Genomic DNA, 12,026 nt, shown 5'->3' on the forward strand with positions numbered 1-12,026 from the left:
GTGTCTAGCAGCTGAACAAGCACTGGCCTGGGAGATAAACACTCCTGAAACAATTGCAGCTCTCCCACCCCCAGGCACTGACTGACACCCCCACCCACCCACCTCTCACCCAGTTTCATAAGCCACAACTACTGCTTTGATTGGACAAGAGACCGATTACTCAAAATTTTGGCAAGCTCCTGCAGTCCTATAAAAGACCTCTGGATGTAAAGAGCTGAACTCCACCTCATTTTAATGTTAAAACTCAACCCCAAAATGAATAAGTGATGTGTGTTACATATGTTATGTCACTGTGCACACGTTTACTCCCCGTCCCTTGCTAAATATGTATGTTAAATCCTACAAGTCATAAAAGCCAGCTTCCTCCTCCCTTTCTGTAGAATGTGTACTTTTGGCCTTCCTAAGGTCATGCTACCCCAATCCGCAGATGGTCTCTTGCTGAAAAAGTTTCTCTTTTCTCGTGATCTTTTTTATAGCAACTTCATCCCATTAGATGCAGGTGTCTTGCTCAGTTGGCTTCACTTCTGTCCTCCACAATTGTCTTTTCTGTCTTATCCACAGTCCTCCAGAAAGACTTGGAACCACGACTCACCTGATTATTTTCTTACTTTCTTCTAGTTTGAAACTAAAAGGGGAAAGTGTTAAAGGGAAAAGCTTGAGTGGTTGGATGCAGAGTTCTAAGGATGAAGTCATTGGGAGACCAGTGGAGTCGCCATTTAGCCTATGGCAGGTCCTGTTCCTCTTTCATTTTAGGATTCTAATGTTTCTGTCTCCCTCTCCCCCCACTTGAATAAGATGAAACAGATCTCTTCTGTATTTTCTGGGGAAAATAGTGTTATGGCAGTACTTACCAAATTTCTTTTTTAAATATTCCAAGCTTAAGAAAATTACCTCAGGGTAGTTTGTCGTCTCCCCCCCCCCAACCCCCGTTCTGAGGGAATCTGTCCAAATTTAAACACTGAATAACTTTCCTTTAAATAAAAAACACAATGACTAGTGGTTTTAAGTTGTTGGGTTTTATTAATTGGCAAAATTTCAACATACTCCTTACCTGTATGAACAGTTTTAATAAAATATGAAGGATCACTCATGATTACAACTGAACTCAAAAGTGAGCTGTAGAGCAGGTTTGTAAATTGATAAATTCACTTGGTAAGGAATTATTCACTTCATTCGTTTCACTCCATAGAGAATTCTTTGCAGAGAAATGTCATGAACAAGAGAACAAAGCCTGTCTCACCAAAGAGCACCTAGAATAAGAGTTTACAATGATGTATCTGTGGATTATTTAATACATCAAAGTTTATTAGAGTATTTCCTTTTTCAAAATCAACTGCTGTGTCAGTCTGGGGTTCCCTGTCCCTATTTCATGTTTTATAATTAGTACAATAAATAGGCTCAGAAATGGAAGATAAAATGTTGCTAGAGGAAGTAACAATTTTTGAACACAGTACCATTTTTCTGGAAAATATTGTATTATAATACTGGCAGTATCTTGTTTTTCAAGAGACATTTAAGCTATTCACAGGTCAAAACAGAAGAGTGGGTATTTGTCCTTTAACATCACATGATTTTCAAAGGTGAAAAAATGTTCGTTCTTTTGCTTATTTATGATCCAAAGAAAAACCATCTCGAATTAAGGTGTGAATAAAACTAGTATCCCCCTCTATGACCTTGCTTAGGAGAAAATGTTCATTGAGTGAATAGGTTTAAAAACGAATAATATGGATCACAAATTCTCAGCAAGGCTTTGCTGAGGAAGGACATACTTGAACCACAGCAATTTGATCTGTAAACACCTAACTGCTCTATGCATCATTTTCATCTGCCCGTTGGATGTTGTACTTCTTACTGGCACAGTGTTCCAACAATGGAGTGTGGTTGCCATGAAAATGCAGTGTTGACACTATACCACTATAAATGTGGTCAGAATTAGACTCAGTGTTGACATTGACATTGTCCTTGGAAAAGGTATTACTTTCAAGGAGCCACCTAGTTAAATAGAACAGTAACTTTAATCTTATTAATTCAAGGACAATGGATGGCACTTCTAGGTAAAGAAAAGGTATATACATATGTATTTCTACCCATCGTTTTTACTACAGATCTAAGTGGGATGAATAGCCCCAGTATTTGATGCTGTGATGTTGCCTAACCTCAGATATCCCTCAAAAGTACACATCTAGAAAGTGAACAAAGAAACCTTTAAGTTAGGGACTGACTCCCTTTGAAACTCACAGTGAATGTACAAGGAGTTTGTAATGATTTAAGTTGGTGACTTGAAGTCGGTTTCCCTACCAATACTACACTCTATGTTTGTTTTTACTATTTCCTATTCTAACAAAACTTGTTTAGCAGGCAAACAAATTGATGCAGATCATGTTAGACTGAAAAAGGGATACTGCCACTCTTTAAGGATTGAGTGTAGATCTTTCACCACCACTAAATTACACAATGAATGAAAGTACAAAACACATAATTCACAGATTATACCTCAGCATTAACAGTTAATATATATTATATACTTTTATATCTGTCTAATATTTTTACAATCACCAGATACACCATCATTAAATACAAGTTACAGAAATGTGTAGATACCGTTAGAGGGTTACTTATTGCTTACTTCAGCAAGCAGCAAATAAGGGCACAGGATTTGAACTGAAGGGTACTACTTTCTATCACCAGTGGCATTAAGATATAACACTGCATTTCACAAAGTACTGCTTTTTATCTAATTTATAGAACCAAGAGCAGCATATATCAGACCGATAACCACTACTTTAGTATGTATTATAGAATTTTAAAGGACTTACCTTACAAATGGTACCTAACTACTCTATAAATATGCATGTTGTGAACAATGAATAGTAGCTATTTTTACAATATTGGTTTAAAACGACCACACTAGAACTACTTTTCTCTATTTTCTAGAGAGCTAATGGTGTGAGAATGGAATTAACACTGCTATGTAGTCGGACCTACAAAATACAGACCCTTAAAGATGGGTCTTTGTCCCAGTTTCATCCAGCCATTTTTCCCGACTGAAAAAGCCTATCACTTGTAACTTTTTCCTTTCACCTTCTTTACTCTGATCAAAAACATTACCAATAGACTATAGAATTTTTTTTTGTTTTACTTAGCCTAGCACTTTGGACTATATTTGTATACCAATATTCTGCTGCCTCTGTTTTCTTGTTTTCTTAGATAATTTGATTTGGAACCAACACTGCACCTGATTGGTTGTTAACAAGATCTAGGCTTCAGAAAATGACATTTGTGAGTGAGGTCCATGTGTGGGGGCAAAGCATCAGAATGATGAAAGATTCTAATTCTGTAGTTGGAGCCATGTTTACTCACTCCTTCTCAACCATGTGTCACAGACTTGAGAAAAGAAGAATTGACTTCCAAATCAAGAGAAAACAAATACTGAAAAATCTCTTACACCCAAATTTTAAAAAATAAAATCTGTAGATTAACAATCTGATCATAGCTAAAGTGAAGCTGTTTTTATTTATTTTTTTATATAGCTATACTGGTACCCAAAATATGCTATAGTTATCTATGTCTTTAAAATTCAGGAATTTCAGTCTTACGTTATCAGTCTGGGGAACATAAAGTAATTGTATTATCATGTAAAAATATGATTAGGCAATGGACATTTCTCAGCAAGAACATTTAGTGCATCCTAACAGTATGAGTAATCGCTGCAATGGGTTGCCCTTGTCCATTGGCGGGGCTAGTCCATAGTTGACTAAGGGAGGGCAATGCCAAGACATTTATGATGCTCAGAGAAATCAGAGGCTGCTTCACTGAAGGAGTCTATTTATTTGCTGTCTTTAATTGAAGATATGCTTCTAGCTTGAAACTTCAGAAATAGCAAAAACTAGATAATTTTAAAATATCAATAACTATTGAAATGAGAAGCACACGTCCTATATCTGCAGTCAGAAGCTGCATGTAGCAGGACACTGGTGCGTCCTCCAATTATAACTAAACAGACCTGTGTCTCAGTAATCTGCATTCTCCTTTGCACTTGGCCTCTGGGCTCACTTGAGGCAATACTTTCAGCCTCCTTCATAACAATTCATTCCCTTGGAGTAAATAATTTTAGAGAATTTAAAATTAGCACTTTTCATTCTCCAAAACCACATTTTATAGTAGTATATGCCTTTGCTGTCTGAACTAAAAAATAAAGGAAAAAAATATAAAAATGCTATTTGATTTTCTTTTTAAATGGCATTTTGATTCTAGTATATTTGTACCTGACATCATCTCCATGAAACCAGTTTTATTCCTGAGATGAAGGTACAGTGAAAAACATATTAGCATCACAGATTAAAACCAGTTGACAGTGGTCCCCTAAAATGCTAACTAATAAAAATTCCACCAAAAGCACCATAACAAGTTATGAAACCCCCAAATAACTACAGCCCTAGGAAATATTTTTTAATTCAAAAAAAATGTTCAGTCTATTTTACAGAAAAAAAAAATCAATAAATCTTTTTGACTGTAAACCGCCTCACAAGTCTGAGATGACGACACTTTTACACTAGTTTTTTACTTTCATTGTTACCAGTTAAAAACCATATGGCTTTTAGTCTTTTCCCTACCCCAAAGTGGTGGGGGCATGTTTCCTTTACAGTCCCCAGGATTTTGAGGGACATTTCCCAACTAAGTTTAATTCTGCATTGAGTTTTCCATAGATATTAGGCACAACAGACCAAATTTCAACTGCGTTGAGATTTCAACACTATATATCCTGACATAACTGACTCGCAAGCTTCCACTAGTGACGTGAAGGGGTGGTGGGAGGGGTTGTATGTGGGTGTGGAGACACATCACAGGGACCAGTTGTATAGTTTTGCAAGTGAAACTACCAATACTTTTTTTTAGATTGAAAACACTGTATTTTGAGTTTCCTAGAGATCTATTTACATTTTAAGAATTGAGCCATCCATGGATTCATAATGAAGCATGTATGTTTTAGAAATGTCTACCTTGTTTCTACTCTGATGGTGGTGTTTTTATTGGGGGAGAGCTAGCTAGCCTACTTTAAAGAAAAATTATTACATTTTATAGCTCCAGGGGAGATCTGGGTATGGAATATCATTACTCTTTCTGAGCTGCCTCATGATGTTTTCACTGTACCCTTTCCAGCTATTTTGCCTCCATGGCAGAGAACTTCTCAACATCCTACTTCTCTTCCCACTTCGAATAAGTGAGGATAGGCTAGTGCCTATTTTGTGGGACGGCTCTTGAGCACAGAGAAATGAATAAAACTTTACACTAAACCTGAATCCACGCCACCTCTTTGAGTAGTGGTGGCGAAAATGAGACAATCTAGAAATTCTGTTTCCCAGGGATTTGAACTGTTCATTTTCCAACCCAGAACAGACAGGAGACAAGCTCTCCATTCTCTGTATCTGCTGCCCTGATGAACCCAAATTGAAAGAAGCGGGAAACTCTCCAGCACCGCTCCATTGAGGCAATGACGATAGAACTGATTTTTTCTCCATTATTAGCTCTTTAGTAAGATTTGCTTTCTTTGGTGCACCAGGACCAAACATCTCAACTGGTGGCATAAACTGGGCACTGTGAGGTTTGCTTGCTTCTATTTGTGTGAGATCTAGGTAGCCTGGGTCTTCCAGCACGTTGATTTGGGACCCTGGGCTCAGGCTAGTTCTATCAGTGAATGAATCCACGCGCCCATCATAGCCTAGATCGGCTGGTGCTGAGCACTGGTGCTGAGGCCAAGGGCGTTTGCACTCTCCATGATTCTCCTTATCATCCCCACCATCTTCTTGCCCTCCTTGAAAAGAGTTCTCTGTCCAATCTGATTCCTCACTAACATTTACAGCTTTGTTCATGTCCCTCAGGAATACCACAATAACAGTGATGTTATCACTTGACCCAGCATCACGAGCTGATGCCACTAATTTGTGGGCAACCATGCTGCTGTCTCCGTTATTCTCTTTCAAGTGGTCGGACACAACTTTCACTGCCTCGTCAGGGTTTACCGTGTCGTAGAAGCCATCACAGGCCAGAATGAGGTAGTCTTCAGTCCCATCCAAAACTGTAGAGGCAGAATCTGCATCTCCACAGATATATGGCTTGTGTTCAGCATCTCCTGTGGGAATTAGGAAGTAAAGTATCAGCAGTCAGACTTTGGTTTACCTTGTGCACTAAGAATTTTTCTGGCCAATGCCATGACTCTTCTGATCACAGTTTACTCAACTGTGAACTGAATTTACTGGAAAGAATTTATAAATTTTTCTTTTTTGAGACAGAGTCTCTGTTGCCAGGGCTAGAGTGCCATGGCATCAGCCCAGCTCATAGCAACCTCAAACTCCTGGGCTCAGGCGATCCTCCTGCATCAGCCTCCCGAGTAGCTGGGACTACAGGCATGTGCCACCATGCCCAGTTAATTTTTTCTATATATATTTTTAGTTGGTCAATTAATTTATTTCTATTTTTAGTAGAGACAGGGTCTCGCTCTTGCTCAGGCTGGTTTCAAACTCCTGACCTTGGGCGATACACCCACCTGGCCTCCCAGAGTGCTAGGATTACAGGAGTGAGCCATCGCACCCAGCCGAAAGAATTTATAAAGTAAGTTTTTGATAAAATAAGCTTGAGTTCTTTGGTAGTCAGATGCTGCTTACTGCTAGTTAAATAATTGCCAGTCACTGGGCTTAATTCCTCTCTAGCTTAGATTCTGAATCTGTGCCTCTGGCCATGATTTAGGCTTAGCTGAACAGAGCAACAATGTCAAATCTAAATTTGTTGCTGTACTGAAAAATTCAGTCCTACGTAGGAAAACTTTGTTGATTTAGTAGCTCTGTTCTTTTCCTGGTGGTTAGATTAGATTTCATTGAGATTTGAGAGCAAGTCCACACTGAAAGAAACAAACCAAATTTCTGATCATTCTCTTCATTGCTTAATATAATTACCTGTGTTAGTATATCTATTAGATAAGAAACTAGTCTTTTGACCCTATAAAAATGCAAAAATGCTCATCTTACTCCTTCCATTCATTCTCAAACATATAACCCTTTCATCTTATTCATATCTAGACTAGTTTCTATTTTATTCTTTTCTTTTTTTTTTGAGACAGAGTCTCGCTATGTTGCCCAGCCTAGAGTACAGTGAGTGGCATCATCATAGCTTGCAGCAACCTCAAACTCAGGGGCTCAAGTGATCCTCCTGCCTCAGTCTCCTGAGTAGCTGGGACTACGAGGTGTGTGCCACCATGCCCCCAGCCACTTTTTTCTATTTTTAGTAGAGACAGGGTCTTGTTCGGGCAGGTCTTGAACTCCTGAGCTCAAGTGATCCTCTCACCTTGGCCTCCCAGAGTGCTAGTATTACAGGCATGAGCCACCTTGCCTGGCCCATTATTTCTTACAGTAGTCAAAACTATCTTTCTTGAGAGTGGTTTTAATTTCATCAATGTCACCTCTATACTATAATGCCTCCCAATAGCCTATTAGAACTAATTAAAACCCAATCCTGGCATCAGTATCCTCCACCAATCCACTTTACTAAATTTCCTTATCCCCTACTCTACCTGACTGTATTATCATCATCATCATTATTTTCTGAATTCTACTTCTAAAAATAAATGTGCTCTGACTCATACTGTTCCCAAAAATGTTGTTTTAGTGCTTCAATTAAAAGGCTACTGCAACTGTTAGTTTGGAACAGAACATACAAAGATTTGCACAGAGAAAATGCCTGCCAGAATTCTGGCTTTTCACCTGCTCTACTGTAGGGTGTCAAATTCATGACATTTCGCCCCCAAATTTGATAGGAAAGCATGAATATCCATTTCATGGTAGAAACGGCAACATCCTTTTGTCTTCATCCTCCTCTCTCCATATGTTAGGAAACATATCATGCCTCTGTCAATTTTGGATTATAAATCTGAAGGGCTCATAGGGAGAAACTGTTGAAAAGCTTTTCATTTTTAAAGTATCATTTATTTCTTAAGTAGAGTTAAACTTTGCTCAGGAATCCTTTTTCTTGTCCCTTTGTATGGTCCCCTATTTTATTCCACGAGCTTTCCAAATCTTTCTCATATTCTTCAACTCCTAGTTAAGCTACTGGATTTTGGTAGATGGCCTAATTTCCTGCTCAAAGAAAATTAAGTTTATCAGGCTTGAATTTCCTCAATTCCTACTGCCCCCACTTTTTTTTTAGTCTGTAGAAATTCCCCTATATCTATCTGCTACCATTTCCTCAGAGTAAGAGGTGGCCCTTTCCCTTCTCAAAGCTAGCCTGCTCTGTTGGTCCAGTCTTCCTAGGACTCTGGCTTTTCTACTCTCTTGTGTTCAGTTTCTCCTCTACTTGCTTTCTTTTTCCTACCAACATGCTCAGATAAAAAATATCTTCATCCTAAAAATAGAAACAATAAAGGAAGGTTTTTCCCTCAAGCCACCACAGTATTTCCTTTCTCCCCTTCACCATCGAGCTGTCCAAGAAACTGAATCTACACCTGCCCCTTACGTTACTGCTTATTCTCCCTCAGCTAACTGTTCTCTGTAACCTTTGTAGTGGGGTTTTCCACCTACCAATCTGCCTCATCAGTATGTACCCTTTTCCACATAGCTTTGTAGCTGAGTGATCGCCCGCTCATGTCGGCGCTGTCCACTCTGGCCCACTTCCCATGTGGTCACTACCAATATCTTTATAAATGCAAACCTGACTCGTGAGGGCTCTCTGCTTACTCACCTGGTAAAGTCCACACTACTTAGCCTTGCAATAAAGCCCTCTGCAATATGGCACCAACACTTCTAATCTCTTACCACTCCCACCCTCTGCTCTAGACTCCTGTACTTGTTGCTATGCCTAAAATACTGCTTGTCCTTTCAAACCCCCATGTATTTATCCTTCCCTTTTCCTGGGATTTCCTTCCCTACACACTCTCCTCCATATCCAACTCAAAGTCACTTCCTCTGTGCAGTCCCCCTTGTTCTCTTAGATTGTCACTTACTCAAGTACCTTCTTCCCCTGCTTTAGTTCCCCTTTTGTTATATTTTTAGAAGCAATAAAAGGCAAATATCCTCTAGTAAGTTGGTTCTGTAATAAGCATTAAAGATACTCATTCCTCTGACAGAAACGGAAGATCAAGGGGAAAGCGGTCTTTGGTTAAGAGTTGTCAAAAATAATTCCATATAGGCTGTATTTTAGAAATAAGAAATTCCCCTTTTTGGCCTTATTCTAAAGCTAATAACTCCCTCAGTTTAAGGTAAAGCCAACTCTCAATTTTTCGGAAGGTATTTGTAGAATCTTTTAGCTATTTCTCTTTCAGCCTTCTGCTGTTCATATTTGGGCCACTTCACAGTTTGCCAGCACCTTCCTAAAGAGTGAGAGGAACTCAAATCAGTGGTGAGACTAAACCCTTTAAGATTTTCTTAATGTTCTAGAATTTTTTTGGTGATGATAAACTAAATTTGGGGACTGGATGTGAATTCCATTCATCCATGTTATCCCTGTGGCCAGTTACTTCATTTCTTTAGGGAAGCAGAGATTAAAAACTGCAGTATATATGCATATATACATCGCCCACATATATACACATATCGATTTATTCTTTTTTAAAAACCAGGAAATGAATCTAAGCCATGAAGCCTAAAAATAATAAACCCAGGGCCCAAAGTGAAACAAAGAAACAGGTAACTTAATTCTTTGACCTATACCTTTACAGTTTCATTGACTTTCCCCTTCTTTTGAAAAATTTAAGTCCCAGGGAGGCAGATTCTTTGAAACCCCAGGGATGTCTGACAAATTACTATATTCCACATATATGACATATATTTCCACATGAAAATAGCTTTTATGTCAAAAGAACAATACTTTTCCTATGAAAAATGTTTTGTCATTTTAAAAATTCATTGAAAAAACTTAAAGATATAAACAATAAATATGGGTAAAATATGGAGAGAGGCTTCCATTCTCTGGAAAATACTGATTGAAGCCAAATATGACCCAAATGGAATGAAGTGAGGATCACAGCGGTTTTAAGCAGATTTGTGTACTAACGATTAAAGGTTTCCATTTAAAAAAAAAAGGACAGAAACTAGTAAATTCTTCATTTCTTGATATGATTCCCTTTTAATAATGAAATTTAAGTATATTAATGGACAGGCTTAAATAATTAAAAGAGGCATTGTCCAGTTGTTATTTTAAATAATAAGCACTCTGTTAATATAAATTGTCATCTCAGGTTCCTTTGTGTCACAGTAAGTATAAAACAATGAGCTAGAAGAGGACAATTTGGAGACACAAAAATTAGTTTTTCCTACCAATAGCTCTGGACACCGATAGACTTCCATTCACCCTCCAGGCACCAAACCAGACTACACAACCTCCAAGGGCCTCAATTCGCTGCTTTTCATCCTAAACAGCAATGCAATAAAAAGAAGCAAATAACTGGATTCAGGATTTATTCATCTACTTTAAACAAGAGATATAATACTACTCATCAGCTTCATGAAGAGGTTCTCTTTATTTCTCCACTGGAAGATGGGCACAGTGCTGAGATAATGGCAATAATTATAATAATTATGTGAATCCTAATTAATAACTAGAAAATTGCCTTTATGGCATGTGCTTTAATAGAACAGACCATACTTACCTCTCTGTCTGGTTTGTGTGGCTTCATTAGTTCAACAGCTTGGCCCTTTCTCACAAGCATAACCTGGGAATCGCCCACCCAGGCCACATGTAGCATGTTGCCTCTGATGAAAGTCACTACTCCTGTGGTCCCACATCTTAAGCTCTGAAAGTAGTTTACATAAAACTAAAGTCAGTGAAAATAAATAGACACTAAATTCTCATTGAGAAGTTATAATTAATACAAACTTTTTAGCTAGAAGCTAGACTATTAATGCAATTTCACAAATACACAACTCCTATTTCTCAATTCATATGTACATGTATGTATTTCTGTGTATGCACACATTAATCCACCTGATCTGTAACATGCAAGGCAAGGATGATTATTAATTTCATTTTTAATACAGATAAGAAAATTATGGCAGGTTATGTGACTTACCCAAGGATAGGTAACTGATTAGTACACAAAAAAGAACTGAAAATTCTTTTTCCTCTCAGTCCTGTGCTAAATCCACTCTATCAATCCTTAAAGATTTCTAAATTCTTGTCTCTCTTTTCTTACTAACCTACTGTATGTTCAGTGCGAGAATCCTAGCTGTACAAAATCATATATAAAGCATCTGACTGGTATATAACAAATGCTCCCAGTCTCTGGATATTAAGATAAGGAGCCAACACATAGCATACATTCCCTGGAGTACTAAGATGCTTATACCTTTAAAAAAAAAAAAAATCCTCCCTATAATATTTTTAGGGGCCTTTGCTTTTGGAACATCACATAAAGAACTAACAGCCTGGAATTTCACTGCAGTAGCTACCACTGTAGTTAAAGCTCTTGATCCTACTAAAATGACATCCCCATTTGACATGAGTCACCACCAAATGAGCATGACTTTCTGTTACTAAGGACCTGGCCTAAATTAGAATCAATGCGTCAGGGGTGGTAAAAGGCCACTTGTATCCAAAGAAAAAACAACTTCTCATTTTCCCTACATAGGGAAAGTTTGTTATAAATCCTCACCCACCAATAAAATGTCTTCCCACACAGAACATTCAAAAACTCAGCCCCTTAGAACACATGATAAAGACACTTGAGTGCATGTGCCCTGGAGAGAACAGGAGGCAGGGCTGCTGCACAACAGGAATAGCAACTTTCTTCCCAGCAGTTAGCAGCACTTGGAAGCACAAGTAGGAAAAAAGTGACTGCTGAGACAAACCTAAATTATTCAAGAGAACTATTGGCAGAACTGAGCGATACCAGGATCATTGACAAAACAAATGAGGTAAAACATGGCCAGAAAAAAAAGCCCTTATTTTGAGGAGACAGAGGAAAAGGAAGAGAATAGATCATGAAGAAGACAGAGTGATTCTCTTTGTTTCATAGTGGTGATTACAGATCACCTATCAGGGGT

At 38.2% G+C, this 12,026-nt stretch overlaps 2 protein-coding genes across 5 annotated transcripts in view; one reads left to right on the forward strand and one right to left on the reverse strand.

Annotated features, from left to right (window-relative positions):
* TRIM37 (tripartite motif containing 37) overlaps positions 1-3,503 on the forward strand; it is a 138,237-nt gene extending 134,734 nt beyond the window's left edge. For 2 of the 4 annotated variants that reach the window (XM_012767486.3, XM_075994423.1), the window contains exon 25: positions 3,208-3,503. In XM_012767486.3, coding sequence (XP_012622940.1) covers positions 3,208-3,211 — 4 coding nt within the window. In that variant the 3' untranslated portion in view covers positions 3,212-3,503. Of the gene's footprint in view, positions 783-3,207 lie in introns of those variants that run through there. The other 2 variants (XM_075994421.1, XM_075994420.1) reach the window with 1 other exon arrangement.
* Positions 998-12,026, reverse strand: part of PPM1E (protein phosphatase, Mg2+/Mn2+ dependent 1E) — a 213,025-nt gene continuing 201,996 nt past the window's right edge. The window contains exons 5-7 of the mRNA XM_012767712.3: positions 10,634-10,777; positions 10,302-10,395; positions 998-6,130 (exon numbers count right to left, since the gene is read on the reverse strand). Coding sequence (XP_012623166.1) covers positions 5,070-6,130; positions 10,302-10,395; positions 10,634-10,777 — 1,299 coding nt within the window. The 3' untranslated portion in view covers positions 998-5,069. The remainder of the gene's footprint in view (positions 6,131-10,301; positions 10,396-10,633; positions 10,778-12,026) is intronic.

Source organism: Microcebus murinus, chromosome 18 (genome assembly GCF_040939455.1).
Source record: "Microcebus murinus isolate Inina chromosome 18, M.murinus_Inina_mat1.0, whole genome shotgun sequence".
Taxonomy (NCBI): domain Eukaryota; kingdom Metazoa; phylum Chordata; class Mammalia; order Primates; family Cheirogaleidae; genus Microcebus; species Microcebus murinus.